We start from the raw sequence: 26,766 nt of genomic DNA on the forward strand, positions 1-26,766 counted from the left end.
CACACACACACACACACACACATCTTCTAAAGCAGTGTTTCTCAACCTTGGCAACTTTAAGATGTGTGGACTTCAACTCCCAGAATTCCCCAGCTAGCCATACCGAACAGGGAATTCTGGGAGTTGAAGTCCACACACAGTTGAAGTCAGGGTTGAGAAACACTGTTCTACAGTATTCAGTAGGTGATCATAAGTAACTTTTTCTTGCCGAGCAGCTGAAGTGATAGGAAGAACATTATTTTTTCCCCCTGTGTATTAAAATGTATATAAAAGAAAAAAAATAAGGGTGGGTAACGGGAACAAGTATTATTGTTGTTACTATTAAATATTGGTTTTACATGGGAATACTCAGCCATCTGGCTGTTTTATTAAAGAGGTGTTATTATCAGTTTGAACCAGCTCATGAAGAGAAAATGAGAATTCAGAGGAAATTGAACTCTCTCAGTCAAAAACAGAACAAAAATCAACGCAAGAAAAACAAACCCAAACTATTTTTCAGAAGTCATTATTTATCTTCAGATCCAGGTTAAAAAAAACCCCCACAGGATATCTAAAATTTTCAGTTGAGAATATACAAAAAAGGCATAATAAAATGGCTTTACATGGGTTGATAATTGATTTAAACATTGATGCAATAGGTAAGGAAGCAATGCATCTAGGATTAAATGCATAGTAACAATCAATAAATTACAGTCCTAAAATAAAAAAAGACAGTAACGAAATAATTATCGATATGTTTAACTGCCTTCCCCATTTTAACTAGAATATATTTCCCCCCTATTTTTCATTAGAGGGAACTGAAATGAGGAAAATTCTTAAAATTCGGTATTTTCCCCTAATATGTAACTCTTGTTAAATATAGATATGCTAACAATCTGCCCAATGAATGTGTAATAAAACTATTAACTCTCTAGCATCACTTGAGGAATCTCTCCCACCCTCATTTTGTGATGAATCTCTATCAGAGAAGGAATTTGGGGAAGGGTATCTCCCTGGATGTACAAGAAGAATGATTGGGAAGAAGAAAGAGAAGCAGATTATCAGGCTGATAGCAAAAAATACAAGAAAATTAGTGTATTTCTCAAAATGACAGCCAGTTTAATGTAGTAGTGGAGGCACCAGGCTAGAAACTGGGAGGCCATGAGTTCTTGTCCCACTGGGCACGAAGTCAGCTGGTGAGGTTGAACCAGTCAATTTTCTCAGCCCAGGAACAAAGCAAGGGCAAACCACTTCCAAAAATCTTGCCAAGAAAGCTCCAGGGACTCATCCAGGCAATTGCCAGGAATCTGAAGACACCAAAAAAAAAACCCCGAAAAGAACCCACCACCTCAAAATGTTGGATTGCTGCTTGTCTACGTAGTCATTCCGTGCCAGAATGGTGGCTTGGCCCCAAGGCAAAGTTCTACAACTGTGAAGAATGCTCTTGAAAGCAGCCATCTCGTTTTTAGTTTTTATTTTGCAGTTCTGGCCTTTTCTTTTCTCTCTGGACCTGAAAACCTGGGTTTCTACTAAGCTGGTGGTCCTTTCTTCTTGAAGAAGGAGCTTTGAATGCACCTTTGAGATTCATGCCCAATGTTAAGACTATTATTATTTGTAGGGCAAAGAGTTTTTCCGCATCATTCTTTCTTTAAAAAACAGTAACAGCCCCAAGGATGATAACATTGCTTATGGCATATAGTGGGTTTAAGTCAGCAGAGTCCTTTTAAAATCTATCCAATCAAACTGGTTTAACTCCAAATGGTCAGGATCAATGATCTTGTTGATCGCCATCATTGATGGCTCAGCTCATGGATGTTTGCTTATTTCTTCACTGGCTTTGAGTTGCTGAAGGTGACAAAGACAACCCCTGTTTCTTGGTGACCATCATCTGAAAGGAAATTTGCTGGGCTGTTTAGATATTGACGAAGTATTGGAGAAGCAGTCACTTCATATCTGGTAGGGCAAGACACCATGTCACACGTGGAGGAAGTCTGAGTCTCTGATTGTTTAGTGACTGTAGTGGACGATGTAATGATTTTGTTTCCAAATTCATCCACCTCCTCATACTGCTCTGTCACCGTTCGGGTAGCCCCGTAGAGTTTGGATCCATCATGGCTTGTTTGCAACTCTAGAATACTTTTCTGTCTCCTTGGATTTGAGGGGCTTAAAGCACTTAGAGAAGACTTGGAAGTAAAATCCGAAGCTATTCCTTGGACAGCGTCCTTTTCCTTCGCACCATTACTGCTCAGGTGATGAGCAAAATGTCCAGGACTGCCGAGGTGTTGCTGTTTAATTAAACTTCCTCCTTTTTTAATCTGGATGACCTCCTCCTGTTCCCCTTCACAGGAAGTCCTGCTGTAGCCATCGGATCTCATCGGTTTACATGGCAGGGAGCTGAAACGTTTTGGTGAGAATGTTTCTCTTTCGATGGCTGCTTCCGTGGGGTTTGATGAAGCTAAAGGCCCGACGTGGGGAGATTCTATACTTTTTCGTGCTGCCGATTGAATGGAGATGTAGGAAGGAGAAGAAGGAGAGGTCGATCGAGGCTGAATGACATGAGGAACTTCCAGTGACAGTTTGCGTGCCTCTTGCTGATCAGACACCTTTTCTCCTTCCCATGACGAGTTTTGTATCCCTTTTTCTTGTTTGGCTTTGCTGGAAATGATACTGATTTTGCGGATATTGTTCCCCGCCGGAAGGCTCTGAGAATTCCCCAGAGACTCCTTGAGAAGACCTGAGAGCCCAGCTATGTCTGACTCAGACTTGAGGCTAGAAATGGAATAGAGAGCTTTCTTAATGGCTTCTTCAATATCCAGGAGTCTACTTAGTGTCTGCTCCTTCAAATGAACAATCTCAGCACTGGCTCGCTCTAGATCTTCAAAAGCCAACTCTACTGAGGAAACACTCTCTGCATCTTCTTTAACTTCCTTCAACTGTTCAGCTTTCTCTACTTTGGGCTGTTTCGTCTGGTGAGGCTTTCGATCTGCCACCCAATCGGCCACATTCTCAAAGAGGTTTCTCAAGGCTTTCACATCCACCTTTGAGGTCTCCTCTTCAAACTCCTTCACTTGCGTTAAGATTTCCTGGAGCGCCTCCTGTCTTCGTAAGTTTTCAAATATCTCCATGGCTTCCTTGACGTTGCCTTTCATGATCTCCTCTTTATGGACGGATAATCTCTTGCGACGCTCTTCTTCGGTTTCTTTGCCAGCTTTTTCCCTCATGACCACTACTGGATTTTCCTTCTCTGTGTTCCAGTCATTCTTCATTTCTGGATCTCTTAAGCCACCACTGTTCTCAGTCTGATGTCCTTTAAAAAACTGTTCGGCTTCTAAAGCTGAAGATACTGAAAGAGCAGATTCTGACCTGTCTGCCTGTGATTCCACACTTGTTCTTTCTGACTTTGACGATGGGGTGTGTGTCATGACAGTTCCTTTCCTCAGAATATTTGCATGGCACTTTGCAGACAAATACGGCTTCCTCTGAGTTTCTAGGTTAGGAAGACCCATTTGGCATTCAAAAGGTGTGAGAGAGTCTTGCTTCTCAGATACGGCACATATCTTTTCTTTTTGGGATGTCTCCTGGAACCTTTGAAGGTCCTTCGTTAGATGACAGTTTCCTTCTTCATGACTATCCAATCCAGTTTTTACTGGCTTTGACAAAGAGCTGTGGCCAGTCAATTCCACTCTGGTCCTCTCTTCCTTCCTTGCCTTAGATTTTTCTTCTTCATCTTGCAGAGACAACTTGATTATATCTTTTACTGCCTTCTTCTCAACATTGATGTCCTCAACATTGGTCACTATGGGTGAAGGAGACACCCCTGGACCCTGTCTACATACGGATTGTCCCCAGATCTCAGCTCCACAAGATGCTCTTGCTTGGTTCACCATAGGCAAGGTGCTGGGCTTGTTCTGTTCAATCAAGGTGGGAGACTTGGGAGGAAAAGCAAGTGGAGGTGCCTTTCCTGATTGTCCTTTGTTGCATCCTGCGGGGTGGGGCAGTGCCTCCTTCAAAAGGAATTCTGGTTTTGGGGGGAGAACAGGCTTCTTCCTTGGTGGGGCAATGACATCTGGCTTGGGTGGGAGCTGTGGCTTCTCTGGAAGTCTCTGATGACCCGCTTGGGCTGGGGCAAGTGAGGGAGTTTTGGGGTCGTGTGGCTGCGCAGGTGGGGAACGGCACAGGACTTCAGCTTCTCTTGGCTGGGGCGAGGGTGGGTGGCCATCAGGCCTCATCAATGAAGCTGGAGGAGGAGGAGGAGGAGGAGGAAAGTCATTAACACCTTGTGAGCCCACAGCTGGTACAGTAATTCCCTGGTCACTAACACACTCAGCTTCCTGTTTCTTTTTACCCATGGAATAAGACTGCCCCGCACTCCTGTATATCATGGCTGCTTTAAAATCCCCTTGGGACACATTAACGTTAGACTTTTCCAGGGACTCGAGCGCGGCTTTTAAGTTGCCACGGACCACGTCCTCTTTCTCTACTTGTCTCTGCTCTGTTGCAGCGTTCTGCAGGGCTCTGATAGCTGTTTTTACATCCCCTCTGATTACAACGTCTTGCTCGCGTTCTTCTGGAACGGAGTGCTCTTGGTAGTCAGATTCAAGGAACGGGTTTACATAGGACTTCATGGGCTTGGCTGTGTAAAGGCCGTCCTTAATGCTATGATCTGTCCTAGGTAACACTTGGCTGGCTTGCTGGGGCGCAAGTGGCAGTGTCCCTCCCTGTCCTTCCTCAGGGTCACTGACCTTTAGGAGCAAGGACGCCGTGCTCTTCTGAGATGGACTGACACAGGACGGGGATGTCTCCTGCCTTCTAGGAGAGGACACATTGCTAGTTGGCTGTCGCTTGCTGGCCTCACGGCCTTCTTTGTGTACCGTGCTTTGCAGGGTCTCTGCTTGGGGTTGGGTGCTGCTCAGCTGCATATTGTCGGTCATCTTTTGCAGCTTGCTCTGCACTTGTTGCTGCAGAGTTTTAGCTTCTGCTGTGGCTTTCCTTAGACTCTGCATTGCAGCTTGAAGATCACTCCCGGGAACCCGTGCTGTGGGTTGAGCTGTTATTAAGTTGGTTTCTCCTCCCTTGAAACCATAGGTAGCTCCAGCCAGGTTCTGATCTGCCACTTGTATGGCCGTTCTTTCCTTTCCATCCTCCAGAACTATTTGTTCTCCAAATGCTCTTTGGCCACCATTCTGTGCTCTTTCCACCGACTGGAAGGGCGATGAAACATTCTGAGGAACTATGTTTTCTTTGGATAATGATGGGGTCCCAGATTGTACTGGATGATAGGGAGTAGGACTCTGATGATTGACATGTAGGACTTCCTTTTCTAACATACCTTCTTTGCTCTTCCAGAATAATGTTTGCTCAGCCCAGTCATTATTCCCTTGTGTCACATTTGCTGTTGTTGCTCCTTTCTTGTTCTGTACCTGGGCTGGTGCCTCAGCTTCTTGCACAATTTTTGGTGGTTCTTCTTTTGCTTGTGAAGAAACTAGGGATTCTATCTCTGAATCCCTTTGGAGGTTCTTTAAGTAGTCAAGATCTCCCTTCTCGATGCAGCGAGTGTACAACTGGACGTTGCCCTTCTCGTTGTCCTCTCGTCTGATGGTTGCTGTGGTTCTCTGCTCTTGTGAAGAAGTAAGAAGATTCCCAATCACTGACTTCACATCACCCTTCACAAATGTATGCTGTTGAGCAACCCACTGATGGAGAGAATAAATAATCATCTTTGTTGATCCTGTATCTGTCTCCTGCATAACTATTCCTTTCTTAATTGAGCTCTCTTGGTTGAGAAGTTCTTGAAGAGTCCTTGCCATGTCATTCCTCATGTCCTCTTTGCTTTTCTCAGGTTTGTTAGAGTCCAACAGCTGTATAGGATTAATTTTGATACCCCCATTCTCCTCTTCTCGCACTAACATCCCCCAGGCCTCCACATTGCTACTCTGAAGTAATTGCAACAAGACCATTTGCAAATTGCCTCCTACAATCTTTTCCTTTTGGACTTTGGGGGCTTCTTGGTTACTAAGTTGATATGTTGCCATCCTGATACCCTCAGCATTATTGGCTTCAATAAGGATGCCATTATTTTGGATCAGTTGATGGGAGAAGAAAAGTTCCAAAGTATCTGATGGTGTCCTCTCTTTTGTCTCTATTTCTGTGTCACGTTGAAGAGAGCTGAATTTATCCAGAGGGGTACTTTCAAACAACCATGTAGTGCTTTTTACACTGGCTTGAGGAATCCCCTTTAGGGGTTCTGTGCTTGTTGAAGCTTCTGTGTCTTTAAGACTGTCCATCGGTTGAGTCTCAAATAGCCAAGTGCAGCGTTTGACATCTCCTTTATGGATATCTTCCCTCTGGACAGTAGTCAAGCTGGAGGCACTTTCAGGGTCTCCTTTCAAGGAATCCATGGGCTGATTTTCAAAAAGCCAGGTAGATGTCCTTACATCCCCCTGCTGGACATCACTGACGCTAACCATCCTCACATACTTCTTTTGGCCAAGTTGTTCTGACTCAAATAGTTGCTTATTAGATTGGACATCTCCCTTCTGTACATCCTCAACACTCTTCAAGATAGGCCTCTTTTCTTCAGCAATGGAATCTAGAGGCTCTGTTTCAAATCTCCACCTGGCTGATTGGACATCTCCCTTCTTGAAATCTTCTTGCGTTACAGCTCTGATCACAAAGACCTCTTCATCTTTCTTGATTTGATCCAATGGTTTTGTCTCAAATTGCCATCGGGCACCTTTCACATCACCTTTTATGACCTCTTCCTTCTTCACCGATGTCACTTCATGATATCCTCCATCTTTGTCCTGAATAGCATATAGTGGTTGGGTCTCAAACAGCATAGTGCAAGAGGTGACGTTGGCCTCTCTTGATGTTTCTTCCTGGATTTTCTTGATTTGCATCTCATTTTCTTTTTCATGGATCTGATCAAGAGAGTAGGTTTCAAAAATGAATCTTTTGCTCCCAACATCTCCACCTTGAATGTCCTTTTCCAGAGTTATCTCTTGAAGACCCTCTGTACTGCTCTTTAAGGTGTCCATGGGGCAATTTTCAAAGAGCCAAGTGAACTTGTGTACAGCCCCAGGTTCAATGTTCCCATCTCCTGGGCTAGGACTTTCTTTCATGACTGTCCTTGATTTAGCTGCTGAATCCAAAGGTTTGGCTTCAAAAAACTCCTTTACTCTGGACACTTCTCCAGACTGTATCTCCACCCTGCTGGAGCACCTGATTATTTTCTGGCTATTACCAGTGACATTACTGGATAGAGGTTCCATTTCAAAGAGGTGCCTGACAGTTTTCACATCTACCCCTTGTAATTCATCCTGGTGAAAGGTCTTTCTGACCTGCAAGTGGTGCTCTTCTTGACCTTTCAATGTATCCAAGGGCTGGGTTTCAAACATCCATGTATATGATTTGACATCAGCTTGAGGAACAGGGTCTTCTTGGTTCTCCTTTATCTCATCCTTCTCACATAGGGCATCAATTGGCTGTGTCTCAAACAACCACCTGCAAGTCTTTACATTGCCCCCTTGAGAAACCTCTCTTTTCTCAGAAATGTTCTGTTCTGCTTGGTTGACTTGGCTATGGATGACATCAATGGGTTGTGTTTCAAAGAGCCACTTGGCTGTCTTAACATCTCCAGCCATCATCTCCTGCTTAGTGATGCCCCTGATCACATCCACTTTTTGGATACTCTCATCAAACTCATCTAAAGGCTTGGTTTCAAACATCCATTTGTAATTTTTAACACCTCCACTGGTTACTTCCTCATCTCTACTCACAGAGGTGACCTTGTGGAAATGGCCCAAGCAGTCCTTAATAGCATACAAAGGTGTTGATTCAAACAGGAACTGACTGGTTTTCACCTTCCCAGAAGTTATGTCTTCTTCTTCCTTGGTGACCTCCTCAGTGCTTACTTGCCTGATGCTATCTAAAGGAAGAGTCTCAAAGAGATTCTTGAATGCTTTCACATCCCCTTTCTCTACCTCTTGGACCTGTGCAGTAGAGAAATCTTCAGCTGGAGATTTTGAGATGCTACTGAAAGGGTAGGTCTCAAAAATATGCTTTGTTTGCTTCACAGCTCCTTTCTCATCTTCTGAAAGTTCTACTCTTTTTAAATGCCCAACTTCAAAATGATCTTTCAGGGTTTCCATAGGTTGGGTTTCAAATAACCAAAGAGTTGATTTTACATCCCCTTTGATAACTTCTTCTTTAGCTGGAAGGCTGTTGGAGGATTCTCCTTTCAGAGTGTCAAGAGGCTGAGTCTCAAAAAGTTGACACTGTTTGCTGACATCAGCTCCTTGGATAAGATCTGGAGAAGCCTTGAAATCTGCTTCGGTCACCGTGAACTCCTTTATGGCATCTAGAGGTTGAGTTTCAAACACCCATTTTGTTCCACTGACATTTCCCCTGGCAGCCTCCTCTAGAGATATCCCCCGAATGACCTGCACTTTGGAAGTATCTTTGTTGATGGTGTCCAGTGGCTGGGTTTCAAACAGCCACCGAGCTGTCTTCACGGAGTTGGTCTGTATTTCTTCTCTGCAGATGGATTTGATCTCATGAATGCTTCCACTTTTGTCCTGGAGAGCACAGATGGGTTCAGTCTGGAAGAGCTTGATGGTTTTATTGACCCCACCTTTGAGTTCCTGCATTTCTGACTTAAGCTGCAGGATATTCTCCTCCTCCACTGAACTGCAGTGACCCAAGGCATCTAAGGAGTGGGTTTCAAAGAGCCGTGCTGCTCCTTTCACATCTCCCCTCTCAACAGGCTCTTTCAGGACTGCCTCTTGCAAATCTGTCTCATCCAAGTACATTTTGTTTAAAGAGTCTAAAGGTTGAGTTTCAAATAACCACCGAGCAGTGTATACATCCCCTTTCGTTTGTTGTGGCTCTGATGCTTTGGCTGAAGGGAGCAGCCTGTCTCCATGAGAAGGCTGGCCTTCAAACCTCATGGACCTATTCTTCACATCTCCACTTGGGATGGCTTCCTCCTCAGCCAGCTTTTTGGCAGTTTGACGTTCCCCAATGGAGTCCAGGGTCCAGTTCTCAAAGATCCAACGCATGGATTGAACTTCTCCTGGAAGCACGGCATCGGGAGTCACTGGCTCATTAGGGTCATCTGGACTCAACATTTCTGCCAGGTCTTCTGTCACAGCCTCTTCCAGATTTTTCCTTAACTCAGGATGCATGTGGCGGTAGAGTCTTTTCAACTCATTCACTTGGCGTTGCTGATAGAACTTGGAGAAAGATTCTTTAGGTGGCGGTACAGGAAGAGAACTGGAATCCTGGGTCACGGGAGCAGCAGGAGAGTCCTGGAGGTGAGGAACAGCAGCAGCAGGAGGCGGTGGTAGATCTTCCACTGCTTTCTTGACATTTGCCCTGGAAGTCCTTTCACTCTGAGCCTCTGCCATCTCTAAGGAAACAGTGTTTTCAGCATCAGTATAATCCCTCCATCAACCATCCTGTTAGTGTGAAAGGCCAAACTCATGCAGCAGCTTGGGTTAATATTGAAAATAGGTCTCTTTGATCCAGACCTCTGACACACACACACACACACACACACACACACGGCACCCCACACCGCTGAGAATTCCACCATCAGTACCACTGTGGGACTGAGTGGGGTAAAGAGATGTCTAACTTGAGCAAGAGGCTGCAAGACGAAGTCTGTCACAGCTCTGGGAGGCACTCTGATGTCTGATGCCTTATTCGGACATTCCAGAAAGGAATGGCATCAGATACGGGTAACGGACAGAAGAGGGGGAGAGGGAGTGGAGAGGGCAGTTCCTTCGTGCGTAACTGCTGGCATTCAGACATTTGCCATCTGGTCCTTGTGAACGCACTCCTCCCCTTTCTCAGGAGCCTCTCCCGCTACAGGCTCAGATATATCTTGGAACTGCCTTGGTCCTAACTCTACTGATGCTACAGGAGAGCTGAAGAAACAGCATTCACAGCACTCACTGGATAGGAATGTCAAGGGAGGAGCTTGCAAGCCACAGCTCTCGCTCATGCTAAAGCATTATACCCAAAGGCTTGGAGTGAACAATGTCCACTCATTTGGGGGAGAAGCTCTCCGTCCCCATCCCCCAGCTTTGAGTAGGCTCTGCTTTGACACTGTTTGCTGGATTCCTCCTGTGAGCTCCTCTCTGGCAGGTTTGGAAGTTGCTGATCATTTCTCGCATTGCCTGCTCACTCAGCAGAACCAGCAAATAGGAAGGAGAGTATGACGCAACTCCAGCGATCGGTTTTGGGTCCCTGTGATTGTCTGGACAGTCTCGTTTAGAGCTCATGCCTTAGACAGAGATACTAAATTAAAGGATGAGTACCGCTGGGTCTCCTTATCTTTCTCTCCCTCATTCTGCAGTAAAGTAGAAGAATTATATGTCAGATAACAGCGGGAGCCTTGGTGTAAGTGGTACATCAAAGCTGCAATGTTGCTTTTCAAAGAACGTGCCTGCAATGTTTTCATACTGTGAAGGGTATCTGTCTCCTTTTCTGTTATCCTTACCAGCTGCAAAGCAATTCTGTCTCTTGGGATTTCCTATTATCGTATTCATGACTTCAAACTGTCCTTGATCAATATTCTATATCAGAACTTAGACATGCCTGGGTGCAAGGGACCAATAACTCAATCTAGCTTGCTACCTTAAGAAAGTAAAATCATTGTATGGATCCTCTCCAGTTGCTGGTGTTTCTTGGGTGAGGTTTTTTTTTTTTTAATCATTACTTCATTATTACTGTCATGGGATGAAGGAGTAACCTTGAGGAACAGGAGGAAGAGTCGCCACCAAGACAACAGTCAGATAAAAGAAATTTGAGTCTGAGGCAGAAATGTAATTTGAGAAAGCGTCTCAGGCAAGACCCTCCCTCATCCTCCCAAAGATAAAGGGAGAGAGGGGGGAAGTACATTCAGACTTGCAACGTTCTGTAATTGTAACCCTATAATAAAAGTAGTACAGGTAGTCCTTGGTTAATGACCATTCGTTCAGCGACTGTTCATGGTTATGATGGCACTGAACAAGGAGACTCATAACCAGCCCTTGAAGTTGTGGCTGTTGCGGTGCCCCTGCCATCACATGATCATGATTCGGGCACTTGGCAACCGGCTCACAATTACGACAGTCACAGCTTCTCATGGTCACATGATCACCATTTGCAACCTTCACTGCCATCTTCTGACAAGCAAAGTCAGTGGGGAAGCTGGCAGGAGGCCATAAACAGTGATCACATGATGTGCACTTAACGACCACATGGGATTCACTTAATGACCACGACTGGAACTGCTGGAACTGCCATCATAAGTCAGCGTGGTCACATGACATCATGCTTTACAACCATGTCGCTTAGCAACAGAGTTGCCAGTCCTAATTGCCATCATTAACTGAGGACTACCTGTATTAGGGTTCATAACTTTGGTTTCCTAGTCTGGACTACCTTGAAGGGCTGACAATTACCCAGGACAAGAATATTGTGAAATCCTTTCTCAGTTAAGTCCTAAAGGTAATGGCCATCTTGGTCAGGGTTCAGGCAAATCTTGGATGTGGGCAAATCTTCCAAATTCAGGTCCTTTGAAGGCGAGCTAGTCTCCTAGTGATTTTGTGGACACATTTATACAGGTATTTACAGACATGATTTGCTGTGGATTGCTTACAGGATGACTTTTGAACTTCCCAACTGAGTCTACAACTCTATGATTCTCTGGTATGCCTCCCATGCAGCTACTGACTGGATTTGATCTTGCTTAGCTTCTGAGCCCAGAGAAGGTAGTCAAGTAATGCCAGCTTCTACAGCTGGCAAATCTACAGGAAGAGGGAAAGACACAGTGGAAGAAAATATCAGGAATATTTTTCATTCCATTGCAATCAGGGCCTGAATGGATTGGCCTAGCAGAACATCCTGAAGAGATCCCTGCATTAACATATATGAACCCCATCCCACCTCCCCTACTTTTTTAACAAGGTGAGCTCTTCAGCTATACGCAGAAATATTAAAAATATTTTTAAAATATTATTTTTTTAATAAACAAGAAACGAATATATGAGTAAGCCGGAAGAAGGAGAAGAAAAGAAACAGCGTTTGCAAAGCAGTTCGGTATTAGTGAAGTTTCAAAAACACGATTATTTTGACGGACATCCTGAATCACACAACTGCAGACAGCTGACTGCAGAAACTGGGTTAGCCAACATGCTGTATTCCAAGAAGGTCCTACCTGCTTGCTTACTGGTTATCAAGAGTATTATAAGGGATCTTGTGTATGAAATTCTGAATAGAACATAGAAAAACAGAAAAGCAGTTTAGGGCGATGCATGATTTATACATAGGGGGGTGTATAATATAAATTCAACATAATAAAACTGCAATTGTTAAGTCTAATGCTACAAAGTGCTTTTCATGATTTTATGTGTATGATGTATGGATAAAATGTCCAGCCTGCATTTGCTTGTTAGTTATGACGCAAGATTGCTCTCCCCTTGTCCCAAATCACGGTGCAAACATATTCTGGTCAGTCCCAAACCCAAAGTCCCAAACCCACTTTTCTGAGGTGGGTTCTTCATCTCCTCCCCAATGAGTTGGCCTTAAGTAGTAGGTATTCAAGTAGCATTTTCCTCCTTTTTTCCATCATTGACCAAGGACAGCTTCAAAAATATGATCTCTCTCTGGTTTTGTCACCCCCTAATCTGGGGGAAAGGCAGGTGAAAAAGCCAAGGAAAATAGCAATGGGGTCATAACATCTCAAGCCTCCATAGTTTTCTGCCAACCCAAGGATGAGCGGGCAGCTCAGAAACGGGTAAATGTCATAGTTAATTTATGGCCACAGCATTCTGTGAATCACAACTAGGTCTCTCGGACTTGATAGGGGTTACAGACCTCTAACTGGGAATCTGTGTATCTTAATACCCATCTGATTGCCAGCAGAATTTCTGGCAGTTATGCTGGTTATAATAATAGTTCTGTTGGACAGGGATATACAACATCCCCAATTGTAGGAGAGTTCACCTTTCCCAGCTTGAGGCTTTGGAGGTCAGTAGCCCATGATTCCCAGCCAGCATGGCTGGGAGTTATGGGAGGTGAAATCCAACCCTTTTGAATGGCATTGGGTTGAGGAAAGCTGGTACAGACCTACCTCTAAGATCCTTCTTTATATATTTTGATGCCACACCAATACGGGATTTCTATTTATTGCATTTTGGAGTTGGCAATCTTTTCTCATGCCTCCATCTCCCATTCCCGCCCCCCCCCCCCCCAGCATTTGGAGGCATAAAATGTCTTGATATGCAATTTGGGGCAAGAAGGACAGTTTTGCCACAAAAACCCACCATCCTAAGACGGCACTGAAAAGAAAAAAGAAGAAAAAGGAAGCCATGCGCTTTTACTCCAGAATGACCATTTGCCGGAGAGAGACATTGCTTACATAGTTCTGGAGGGGCAGAAACATGGGAGAAATGTAAAGCATGAGAAACTCACCCGCTCTGTGATACCAGCAGTAGCAGCTGCAACCCGGGAGAGATAGACAGCAGATCGCTCCTTGACAGAGATGGAAGAGGATATGCCCTCTCCTTGCGGAGGTGTGTGGCTTCTGTTGTCAGAGTCGGCTAAAACTCCTGGTAGCTTTTCATCTGGAAGAGAAGCAGATGGAGATTGAAACCCTTGAGAGACATCCCAGGGCCCCAGCATCAGGAGATCAATGTTGGGTGAAGGAGGAGAGTTTGTTCTCCGAGGAGAAGACTGCAATTTCAGATCACATTTGAGGAGAGCTAGGTGGGCAGGGTGGAGAAGGTGTGTTGGATGGCCCCAGGGAAGACCTGAGCTCAAGTCGACCATGAGTTGTGGAAGCGCGTGGATAACTTTAGGCCAGGGGTTCTCTCTCTGCCCAACCTACCTCACAAGATTGTAGCGGGATTGTAGTGGGGAAATCCAGGTTCAAGTCTAGCCTTAGCTGTGGAAACCCCTGGAGGACTCTGGTCAGTCCCTCTCTCTCAGCCCAACAGCCAGGATGGTCTAATGCAATGTTTCTCAACCTTGGCAACTTTAAGACTTCAACTCTTTCTTGCTGGCTGGGGAATTCTGGGATTTGAAGTCCACAGGTCTTAAAGTTGCCAAGGTTGAGAAACACTGGTCTAGTGGATAAGGTGCTGAACTAGGAGCAAGGAACCTTGAGTTCTAGACTCCCTTAGGCATGGAAGCCAACTGGGTGACTTTGGGCCAGTCCCTCCCTCTCAGCCCAACAGCTCACGTAGTGTAGTGGTGAAGGTGGTGGACTAGGAGCGAGGAGACCCAGGTTCTAGTCTCTCCTTGGCCCTCAGCCACAGAAGCTCTCTGCGAAACTTTGCCCCAGGCACTCTCTCACACCCAACCTACCTCACAAGGTTGTTGCGGTATGGAAAATTGGTGGAGGGGACACTATATACTCAACACTGAGCTTTTGAATGAAAGGTGGGGCATAAATCTAACAAATAAGGGAAGCTTTGTGGTCTAGTGGTGAAGATGCTGGACGAGGAGCGGGGGAACCCAGGTTGAAGTCCACTCTCAGTCCTGGACACTTGCTGGAGGACTTTGGGATAAACTCTCCCTCTCAACCCAGCCTACCTCACAGGGTTGTTGTGGTGGGGTAAAACAAGAAGAATGAGTGGTGTGTATGCTGCTTTGAGCTCCTGAAAGTTAAGTGGGATATAAATCTAGCGATCAAGATAGGATTCCAGGGAGGGCTCAGCACATGTGAGACATTAAGCTACATTTTGTCCTTTCGTGATGCTGATCTAGGAGTACCTGAGAAACTTCCCTGTTTCAACGGTGGGAATTAGGCTACCTACGGTTAGCCTACTGTAGTCTTCTCAGCCTCGTCAACTTTAAGCTGTTTGGACTTCAACTCCCAGCATTCCCTAGCCAGCATGGATGGACTTCAACTCCCAGAAGTTGAAGTCCATCCATGCTGGCTGGGGAATTCTGGGAATTGAAGTCCACACATCTTCAAGTTACCAAGGTTGAGGAACACTGGTCTGCAGCTTTCAGGATTCACAGCCAACATGGCTAGTGCTTGAGAACTATGGAAGTGATAGGCCCACGTATCTGAAGGTAGACCTGATGTAGCCTTCCCACATCTTGTGTCCCCCACCCCCACCCCCCGAGGCCTTAGAGCTGCTACTCTGAGAAATCACAGCCAAGAATTGTAACCTCAATACATCTGTGTTGCATAATTGGAAAGGCTCCTCCAAGGGGGGTTAGATTTCAGCCGGAGGAAATGGCTTTGGAAGACGAAGCGTGGGAGATGGCTTCTTAATTCTGTCCGGTCGTAGCAAGAGCAAGGGACATTTGTAAGGCCAAAGTGGGAAGAGATAATGAAGCCTCTGGAAGGAATCACAGCATTTAACTAAACCAAAGCTATGAAGAGTAACTGCTTTGTGCTCTAAGATAAAATAACCACTATAGTATTATTTATGGTCCCCAAATTGATGGTCAAGCCACCCTTGATCAGGGGCCTTTGCCCAGAGAGAGTCAAAAAAGTCAAGATGGTGGCCATGGCGGGGAGATCAAAGCTCTGCCCCTTTTTTACATGCATGGTGACACGTGCAAAAGGGGGAGGTGTTTGATCATGCAGTTGTGGCCACCATCTTGACTTTTTTGACACCCCCAAGGATACCCCTGATGTATATAACCTACGAACGACTCTCTTGCTGCTGAACTGAAAATAACTGTATCATCTAAACAGGCAGCAAAGAACAAAATTCCTCTGAGTGAAACCCTCCACTGAATCTCAATCCTTTACATTTGCTATATTTACAGTGTTATATCTATACAAAAGTGAGCCCCTTGAAACACAATGAGCTTTGCTCCCCCATCGGCACACGTAGGATCACCGTCTCATTCATTCCATTTCTAGACAGTTTGCTCCTAGCGAGGACTCTGAAAACAATCCAGAAAGAGCCACTAGAATCCAGGATTTAAAAAATAAAGTATCATCCTGAAAAGAATAGCAAAACTGGAGGAAAAAAATCCATTTCACCCCAAAATGGGTGAAGCAAGAATGTTTCCACGCTGCTTCTAAACATGCACTGACTTAAGGACCCGTCTTGAGAAAAAAATGAAAGAGGGGGGATTTGGGGGGAAAAAATATCCAGAGTTGGATGGTGCCAGAAGAGAATCAGAAAGCTAAATAAGGCTTATTTTTGTGGTTTCCGAAATAGAAGCTAGGGAGGGAGAACAAAATGGAATCAAGGTAAGGCTGAAGAATTACATTTAATAGTTTGCTGATCCCGTTGGCTCTCCTATTCATAGCCACAATGTGCTTTTGGAGAAAAGTTTCCATGACAGGCACCTGCACACCCATGATCATGGAAACTAACACAATTGTTAGATAGTAACACAATTCGAGCATTGCATCCAAGCGGGAAGGCAGGAAAAAATCTCACAGGTATTGTGAAAATGGAAGGGGATTAATCGTGGTAATGTTTTCCACCATTCTTGAGTTGTCAGAAAAGTATACTAGCCATAACCCTTTCCAGCCTCTTCTGCCTCGGTTCCTAGTAAACCTTCTGCTCTGACTCCCCATGAAGATATTTTTCACACCTTGAGGCCACCTGTGATGGTGTCCAACGAGGGAAAATACTCCTTCAACCCTGCTACGGTTAAGGAGGACGTAAGGCTGTCTCCCTCACGGGCTGCGGATGGGAGAAAGGCAACCTTGTAGGACAAAGTCTTTGCTAGGTGTGGACCTGGCCAGAGCCTTCCTTGAGTTGAACGTGACTCTTGGTGACATCACGAACATGTCAGTGTCATCTTCTCGGCAGCAATACACACATGGCTTGCCGTTGCTCTCCTAGATTTTTCTATACTTCCCATCCAGTGGTTGGACCTGGGTGAATTTGTATTCCTACTGACATCCAGGCTCATTCTGCAAAATTCCTTGCGGTCCCAGAATGGTCTCTCCCCCCCCAGCGAGACTTGCGAGATGGAAACCAGCAGAGAGAGGAATCCAAATCAATGTTGTTTTAGGCTTCCAAGCGCCCCTTCTGAAGACAGCTCTTCCGCTCTCCCCCTTCTTTCCCCACCCACTTTTGCTGCTGGTGACCCAGGCCTGGGGCAATGCAACCCACCTGTTTGTTGCCATCCTCTCCTGCCTCGGGACCGGCAAGCTGCTGCATTCACCCCCGTGCTATCATTGGAAAGGACTTTTCCAAAAAGATGGTGCAAACTCAGCAGCCAACCAGCCTCAGTGCCGGAGGTGGCCAAGAGCATTTCATCCACTTTAAAAGGGAAAGTCTTTGCCCTAAACAAATATGCTTCTCTAAGCAGAAAGTCTATTGTGTCCCTGTGTAAGCTTGGTGTCAGCCCGGTGCCAATTCCATGGTGGTAGAAATCTGCAGTGGTGAACATAACGTCTCTTTTGCCACTGCCGCCACCACCCTCCTCCTCCTCCTCTTCCTTTCACATCTTTCTCCCCCAGAGCTCAGAGATGGTGGATTCCCACATGATTGTCCATCTGGGTACTCAATGCATCCTCTATCTGCTTTACTCCATCCTCACGGTTACTACATGTATCTTTAAGCAGCACCCTGCATGCAAAGCCTCTCGAGAAATCCCAGTAGCCTCATCTAACTCATCTAACTGAGTTCTTGTTTCTCAACCTCAGCAAACTGAAGATGTGTGGACTTCAACTCCCAGAATTCCCCAGCTAGCAGTACATTTTAAAGTTGCTGGGGTTGAGAAACACTGCTCTAAAGTTCTTCAGGTGGGATTGGTACCAAGAATTTTGTTCATCAAATAGGGTTGGACTAGACCACCAAAATAACTCCCAGCACCTCTATAATTCTGAAACATCCAATGGCAAAATTTGAGAACGCTCTTCCTATCCAGAGGTTCTCTCAAATTGCTGAACGAATCCCTGAGCAATTCTAAAATTCAGCTGGGACGTCAATTTGGGGGGGAAGTATGGCACTGGATGAGATCCCAAAGATTGCTGAGCTTGCCAATGCAACAGGGGGTCCATTACGATGTCAGCTCTTAAAGGTAGCTATCCTCCAACTCAGCAAAACCCAGATCTTGGAGGGAGCCCACCAGTTTCCAAGGCACTTTGTCCCACTGTTCAACAGCTTAAGACTGCTACGTAATTGAAATCCTCTTTGCACCCCAAATGAGCCCACCTCACAGAGGAAGAAATTATTTCATAGAGCCTTTCCTGTTGGCCCAAATTCACCTTGGCAACCTATTTGTTCTGCTGTGTTCCCATGATGTGGACTTCATCTCTTCTGTTGGCCATGAGTGAGACAGGCTTAAGTTATTTGAGGGACCGCCTCTCCCTGATCATATCAGCCTGTCCCATTAGATCTGTCAAGGAAAGCATGCTATGGGTTCCATCAACCAAGGACTTGCATTTGGTGGGTCCCAGGAGGTGGGCCTTCTCTGCCGTGGCTCCCTCCTTGTGGAACATTCTCCCTCCTGAAGTGGGGCTCACCCCTTCCCTGCTGTCCTTTAGGAAGTCCCTCAAGACCTGGTTGTGTCATCAGGCCTGGGGGTCTTTGGGAACCGGAGACATTCTTAGATGGCTCCACTGTAATTGATATTACGCTGTCTCCATGGGGTTTGTATATTTTAAAATCTAAATTTTTAAAAATGTGTGATAACGTTTTTATTTTAATAACTTTTTTGCCTTTTTATAATGCTTGTTTCTATCCACTTGTTATTTTATTTAATTGTTGTAGGCTGCCCAGAATTGCTTATGTGAGATGGGCGGCTACATAAATGTGACATATTAAATAAATAAATAAATAAATAAATAAATAAATAAATAAAAATAAATAGCTAGCTAGCTAGCTAGCTGTCCTGCTGTTGAAGGAATGTTTTCCCCCTTATTCCAGCAGCATTCAAGGACAGCCTCCAGATGTGTAAAATCTGTTCAGCTTTGTCCCATTCATTATGTGGAAGGGCCTTTCTGCACCTCCCTTAATCAGGACACAAACCTGTGCTGGCCACCTCCTGTGTCCCAATGACATTGCCTTCATCTCATCTGTACCTGCAGCCCATGAATGAGGCCACCTTCAGTGGCCTTTAGCTCTTCTGGGGTTAAAAGAGGGAATTCCTCTTTTTCCCAACACAGTTTTCTCCACTGATGCATTCCACTACCTTTCCTTGACCATTTGATTGGTGTCATAGCCAATCAAATTGTATTGGCCACTCTAGGGCAAAGATGCCCCCTGCCTCCCAGGGCATCATCTGCTTTCACCAGTCGGAAAGTCCAGCTGTTTCAAACAGGGCTTTCTCTTTCACTGGCTAGTCTCTGAATCTGGAGATCAGCTGGGCTAAGGGGTGGCTGCTTTAAAAAACAACTGTGGAAGGAAGATGTGATGGGCTGTAAGAATAACCTTGAGGAACAGGAGGAAGAACCACAACCAAGACAATGGTTGGATAAAAGAAATTTGAGTCCGAAGCAGAAATGTAATTTGAGAAAACGTCTCAGACTTGACCCTTAGATAAAGGCAGGGAGGAGGGAAGCGCATTCAGGCTTGCAAGATTCTGTTACTGTAACCCTAAAATAAAAGTAGCATTAGCATTCATGACTTTGGTTTCCTAGTCTGGTCTACCTCGAAGGGCTGCCCGAAATAAAAGAAAGTTCAGACCAAGTTGGAGAACAGACCCCGTGCTGGTTCTTCCAATTAGGCACACACTTCACACAAACAAGGACTTGGGCACACACCCTGTGAGCAAAGATCTTTAACCACCCGCTCGGCTCTGCCTTTGCCAATGACCCCTCCAGCACCACCCTTGACCAATGACCCCTCCAGCACCGTCCCCTTCTTTAAATGGCCTGGGGAATCTGTTGCTGGAAGTTAAGGAATTCACTCGTGTGGCCTGACCCTTAATCGCTCTGCCTTTGCTTTGCCGGGAAGATAATTTGAGCCCCGACAAAGGGTCACTCACCACTGGCGCCGCTTATGCGCCTGGTCTTGTTGACTTCTCATAGATGGATAAGCAGTAATAATAGCTGGAGGAGAAGCCGATGTGGCAGGGTAAAGGGAGGAGGGGAGGGGGCTGTCTGTCTGCAGGCCCCATTCATTTAAGGACTATAGGCTCAACTGCCTTTTCCCCCCGTCCCTTCTGCACATGAGTTGGCTATTGTTCAGTTTCCAGCCCCTAATCCTGTCTACATTCCTGGTCCAGCAGGTCCTCTTCAGCTCCTGACCACCAGTCATGGCTAGCAACAGATGGCAGAAGATTACAGGCTGATAAAAAGAGAAGGGGCGACTTGAAAAATCTCACCCAGCCTTCTCCAGCTGGGTGTTACCTTCAGCGGTTTTGAAATAGCAACTTCTGGAATTCTCCACCGGCCCAGCCTTTGATTGAGAATCAATTTTTGGACATTGCAAGTCCAGCCCCCTTGGAGGCCATGCGTTCAGGAACGATCTAATGCAAGGTTTGGACCTCTCTCTTTCAACCTTGGCAATACCAGGGTGTTATATGTGGCTTTGCAGCTGCACAGCCCTGATCAGGAGGTCCGCGCCTTCCGCGTCGGATAGCTCCAATGCTACACAACGCAAAGCTCAAATTCCGCATTATGCAAAATGTGAAGTTTGCACATTTAGACAAAGCACGCTGCCAGATGGCTGTGCTGAAGTGCATCCCTCCAGCTCATGAGCAGGCAGAAAAGGGAACTCACTCTGAGGGTGATACTTATCCCGTGTCAGTGACAAGGCCAACAAGAGAGGTTGTCTTAATGTGGGCAACTGAAGGGACGGGTGGGCTCCTGTGACAGGCTACGGGTGGGTAAATGTGGGTGGTGTATTTGGAATGGCTGGTTTACTTAATAGGATGTAGCCAAGTGGGTACCCCATGCCTGTTATCCACCAGTTGGATTATTTCTAAACACGGTTCTAGCGCTCTTTCAAAAGTGCGCTAGAACTACGTGCAGAGGTAGCCTGGCTATTAGCTAATACATTGATTTATTATATTTCTACCCCGTTGTTCTCCCAAAAGGCACCTGGTGGTTTTCAGGAACCCAGAAACACCATAAAAATATCATGGGTCACTTAAAACAATAAAACAGGTATAGAGACCTTGATCATGGTGTCATCACCCAGATGTTCTCTGGAAGAGCTCTGTTTGTAGCTGCTTCCAGAAGGATGTTAAAGGAGCAGCAACTGGATTTCCACAGGGCTGCTCCGAGACCTGTCCCCGCTCACCCCCTGAAAGTGGGGAACTAGTAGCTAGCTGCTCTTTGCCACAAGACTGAATTGGTCAGGCTAATTTTAGTGGGGGAATGCGTGACTGAAGATAATCGGGTGCCAAGTGATAAAGGGCTGTATAGGACAAGACCAGCATCTGGAAGCCCTCTTGGAGGAGGAATATAGAGGAAACTGGAAAGAAGTGAACAAGAAGGACATCTCCATCCTCAGCAATTCCTGGCAGTGAGTAGCCATGGCTAGCAGGAGCCAGAAGTAGATGAACAGGAGGGGGCAACATGTGGTCTCCGCCCCAAATCTGTAAAACATATGGCTACACCAAACATTTTGTCGGTAAAGCAGCGGAAAACCCTGCAATGCCTTGGTGAGAGCACCAGCCCACCCCGTTGGAAAAACCTGGCTCTCTTTCTAGATTGAAATCAACCTTCTGGGCAGCACTGGACTAGCATTCTCCCAGAGAAAGCTAAGCCTGGTTTCAAACACAGGTCTACCGTGCTTTCAACAGAGCGCTAAGCCTGCTGCTGCTGAAAAGTCTGCTGCAAAGCACTGGCCTGACCAGGAATGTCCAGAGGGCATCATAAAAAAAAATAATAATCAAAATGGCAACTGCAACAGTGTGAATGAGGTTCCACCTGTGTTTTATGTGTTGCAGGTGCCCAAAATACAGGTGGAGCTTTGATCGTACTGTTGCAGCCGCCATATTGACTTTTTTTAGCCACGCCCTGCAGACAACCTCGGGCCAGACATTATGTACGAAGCTGCCTCTGTAGAAGCCAGGGGTCTGGTTTCTCCTGCAGGTCAAGCCCAAATGGCCGTAGTGGGCAGTGACCAGTCGTCAGAGAGAAGGGCTTGGCCTCAGTATTCTATAATGGCCAGCAGGAGCTAGGCAGATCCCAACTCATGACCGTATCAGCCACCACAATCACAATGAACAGTGCGCACGCTGCGTTGTGTCCACAGCAAACCTTGAGAAAACCTATACGTTTCAGCAATGTCCCTTTCCTTAGTTGCATTTTTGCAGATTTTTCAACGGGGAAGGCCATTTTGGCCCAAGGTGAGCCGCCCAGACGCACCTGCTTTTTCCATCCATGCCTTCAGCCGAATTCTTTTTCAACCTGATGGCCTGCAGTGCTAAATTTGGAGAGAAACCAAGATGCCAAGCCTGGTTTATCTCCGCTCCTCATTCAGCTGCTGAAAACAAACAGCAGTGACCGTTCAAACGGCGTGGATAAATATAGACTTAGGCCTCCGACAGGCCAATGTTATCGTTTTATATGAGAGGAATTGATCATGCAGGAAAATTGTGCATCCAACTCAGGAAACGGGAGACCGAGGCAATAAAAAGACAAGGATTGCCAGGCTGAACAAATGTGAGGCGAGGATTAAATATATTCTGCTGTTGGGAGGTCATTTAATCTCGGATTCTATCTGGAATGGACGTTGCAAGGAGTGAAAAGTTTTTTGCGGTTGAAATCAAGAGGGGCAGGGAGGGCGTGGAAATCAAAGCGCCCTGCTCTGCTGCTGGAGATAGAAAGAACCTCATCCTTCTGAGAAAAAAATAAAATGAACTCCTGGGTCAAAAATATAATGGAATAACCACCCATAATTTTGGAATCTGGAGGAAGTGAAGTCTTTTCAAACTTCCTAAATGCAGCTTCTCTGCGAGGCATTTTGCCCGGGCTGTTATCTTTGACCCAGAAAGAAGCAGAGGGGAAGAGCAGGTTTGAAATAACACAGCTGTTCTATTTCTGGCTCAAAAATTCAAGGATGGCGCTGCAGAGGACAGCTGCCTCTGGCATGTGGGGTAGGGGGAAGAAGACCGTCTTTCAGCAGGCAGCTGGTGGGGAGAGAAGGCCAACCATGGTGCTTCATTCTCAAAGGACGGGTGTGAGTGTGCAAACTTTTCGGAGTAGCAAAAGAGCGAGTACAAACACAAAAGATGGGAACATCAAAGGACAGGTAGGGCTGAAATGACTTCAATTGGGCCCCCAAACTATTATATACATATATAACTATACATTATATATTAAAGATACAGTGCCATATGTCCTTTTATTATAAAGGACAGTCCTTTATTTCAGAAATCTGTCCTTTAGATTTGTTTAATTTAATTATTTATTTTCTTGGTTTGGCTCTTGAATTTTCCTTTGTACAGGGAATCCTTGCTTAATGACCACAATAGCGACTGGAAAATCACGATCACATGACTGCAGGGGGTGGTGAGACAGTTTGCGACGGTCGTAAGTGTGAGTACAGGCTGTAAAGCACTTTTCCTGAGGCCGTCATAATTTCGAACTGTCATTAAACAATTGGTCATTAAGCGAGGACTACCTGTAAAGTAAAGGTATAAACATAAACAATTTTTTTAATCCTTATGAACCTCTTTCATTCATTAATTTTTTGCATTCATGTGTGGACACATGTGAAAAAAGGAATAGGACTTTGATCGCATGGTGGTAGCCACCATCTTGACTTTTCTGACCTACTTCCTGCAGACACCCATTGCTTTTGTGGCAAAAATAACCCCCAGCCTCACAGCCTATTCAAGATTAGCAAATGTATTAGGGTATAAGTGGGCTTTTCTCCACCGGTCACCCAATCTGAGTTAGGCCTGCAACAGACCACAACATTCAAGGGAATGCCAGGGCAGGGAAGGCATAAGTTTCAGGGCTAAAGAGGGCACCCATGTTTCGAGGGGAAATCTCAGCCATCATTTGGTATTTGGATGCTCTCAAGCCATACCTTGGCATGCAACCAAATTTGGATATGTCCCTAGAGTGGTGGAAAGAGGACCTCTTCCATTAAGGGATTCAAACAGCACAGCTCTTGGCCAACCACAAAGGATTGCCAAATTATTTGGAAGCAGAGGAGTCTGACTGGGGACAGCTCAGGCACCCCAAAGATTGCCCCAGAGAAAGAGGGATGTTTGGTTTTTATGACTAGTCCCATCAACTAAAGCAGTGTTTCTCAACCTTGGCAGCTTGAAGAGGTGTGGACTTCAACTCCCAGAATTCTCCAGCCAGCCAGCTGGCTGGGGAATTCTGGGAGTTGAAGTCCACACCTCTTCAAGTTGCCAAGGTTGAGAATCACTGAACTAAAGCTTTTGTTGGTGATGGACATTATTAATTAGCAAGGACAATTTTATCTGGAGGCCTTAAGAATTCAGAGCATCATTTGTTGATGTCCAATAAGAGCCATCACTTCAAGAGAATTTTTCCAAAGTAATTTTTGCAGAGAGGGAAACGTGGCGAAGATATACCATTTAAACATACGTCCAACACAGTTAGGCTGACTTTGGAATAGCCTTGCCTGACATTGCACTGCCAATCTTGAACTGGGTTTTCTTCGATCAGATAATCCACAGCCATCTTACACCGTGGACACTGAAACTCTGGATCTCTAAAGCCATCACTTTTGCACAGCGATTCTGGGCCCTTTCCCACCGTCCGCCTCATTCCACTCCCACCAAAGCCTTCTGCACACTAGCAAATGCCAAGGGAAGGCTTTTTGAAAAATATTGCGATCCTTTATGGCGTATAACGGATTTTGCATCCAGCACGAAAAAACTCATGATGCCTCTCATAATCTGAACAAAGCAAAGTGTCCAGTTGGAGGCATTTCAAAAAGTTTATTGCTAAATAGCTCCCGCAAAAGCCAGATGGAAAGGTACAAAATAGAATACCGACAATAATAATAATTCATCATCATCATCATCATCATGGAACCACAATGAAACTTTTTTTAAAGTGTTCCAATTAGTATGCAAAAGAGAGTCTGTTTTTATACACCCAACTCAACTCGCCCGCAAGGATTGAGTTAAAAAACAACGGCAATTTCCCCATTCCACTTCAGGTTCTGGGATTGTGCCAAGGGAATCCAACCTTCCTACATATTTAAAAGTAATCTCTAAAGTTTAAATGTGTAAGCCTGCCTCACTCTGTGCAGTATCTGCTACCACCATAAGTTCAGATCTATCCATCCTAGAACTTCTTAGATAGCAACATTGTCAAAGAAAGCGAATTCTTCAGCGCTGCAAAGCTGGGTTGGCCTCAGATATATTTGAAATCTTTCTCATGCCGCTGGAAAGATGTTCTGTTTAATCTCAGCCACACTTCCTGAGATAAGCAACTGCATACACAAGCAACTATTGATTAACTCTCTGAAACAGGAAAAACCTGGTCACAAATTCCAATCTCAGAGGTCCTCTTTCTACATCCAGAAATGCTAAACTCCCATTTCTCAGCTTGTTATTTAAACGTTAAATGAATGGCAGTGCATTACTGTTCTGTGTAGATGCGCCCTTAGCAGTGGTGGGGCCATAATGTAAATTTCAATTCCACATTGGTAGCCATTCCTCTCATATAACTGTTGGGTGACCTTTGAAGTCCCCTCCAGATATGCCCCTGAAAATCCACAGCAGAGTTTCTCCAATTTTCAAGTTCAGAAAACACAAATTCTGTGAAAGGTACAAAGCCCCCCACCCACCCCCAGCTGGGAAAAACCACCAGAGACCCCTGCTCTTTTCATCACCTCCTTTTCATCACCACCTTTCCCATTGCAACCCCAACATGCTAAAAACAGAGAGTCTCTCAGGCACCCAAGATTATCCTCACTTGCCTACAAGATGGGTGATGCCCCACTTTGCCAAATGTCCCACTTTTCAAGTTTGTATACTGTGTGTGCACATGGGTGAATGTACGTGAGGAGAAAGCTGACCAAACTTCTCTGGTTCTGAAACCATATACTAAGACTGGACCTCAGCAATATTGTTTAGCTGAATTTTCTCCGACCATCTGCCCTCAGGAATCTGGAGGACACCAAGTAGAGTAGCGGGGAGGGGCAGCTGAGCGATCTAAAAGTTATGAATGACAGGTGCTACCTAAGCTTTCGGCCAAACTCAGAAGATGTCCCAGAGGTGTATACTACAAGACTAGTTGTGGAACACGAAGTTCATCCATGCAAGAAATTTAAGGCCATCCTCATCTATGGAAGATCCCTTAGCGATGTAGAGTTGGTCGCTCTTTCTCAGCTGAGACCTATCTCACAGGGTTATTGTATTGGGGAAGAAATGGAGAAGGAAGAGCTCCAGGATAAAAGCAGGATATATACCTCACAATCAAATCAAATCCATTACTTCAAAGCCACAATGGCTCTTTCAACATCTGGATTGCAAAGGTGTGTTCCAGCCTGGAAGTGAGCTGAGCTATTCTTTGGGGCCAAAGGATATTTCATGCCTGTCTATCAAATCCTCATTATAATAATATGAAAATTGCAGCTCAACATTCGGAAGACTGCGTGCATTAAACCGGCATTACAAAATGAGATTTTCAGCAATCCGCAACTCCCACTCTGGCTTTGATTCGGATAAGCAAGCATGCAATTAAGTATTGAGAGGTCTTTCCCAGGATTTAGCTCCAACTAAACCACCCTCTCCATCATCACACTCAGAAAAATGACTTACTGAGGGAACCCAGAAATCTGGAATGAAGTCGGCTTAGTCCCAAATCCCAGAACTGGGCCTTCCAACGCTCCTGTTCTCAGCGTATCTTTAAAGAGGAGACCTGCTCCACTCTTTGACTTCTTCAGCCTGGCTCAAATCTCTTGCTGGCCCTTTGCACGC

The 26,766-nt window shown here is 45.4% G+C and overlaps 1 protein-coding gene across 1 annotated transcript; it reads right to left on the bottom strand.

Annotated features, from left to right (window-relative positions):
* Positions 1-164: 164 nt before the first annotated feature.
* XIRP1 (xin actin binding repeat containing 1) lies at positions 165-26,766 on the bottom strand. Its single transcript, XM_025168298.2, has 4 exons — positions 26,608-26,766; positions 13,441-13,592; positions 12,185-12,237; positions 165-9,388 (listed from the first exon to the last, which is right to left on the bottom strand). The coding sequence occupies exon 4, from the start codon at positions 9,384-9,386 to the stop codon at positions 1,800-1,802; it is 7,587 nt and encodes a 2,528-aa protein (XP_025024066.1). The 5' UTR covers positions 9,387-9,388; positions 12,185-12,237; positions 13,441-13,592; positions 26,608-26,766; the 3' UTR covers positions 165-1,799.

This window comes from Python bivittatus, unplaced genomic scaffold, assembly GCF_059951505.1.
Source record: "Python bivittatus isolate LINGU-HERP-01145 unplaced genomic scaffold, Pbiv_v1 ctg000610_np1212, whole genome shotgun sequence".
Taxonomy (NCBI): domain Eukaryota; kingdom Metazoa; phylum Chordata; class Lepidosauria; order Squamata; family Pythonidae; genus Python; species Python bivittatus.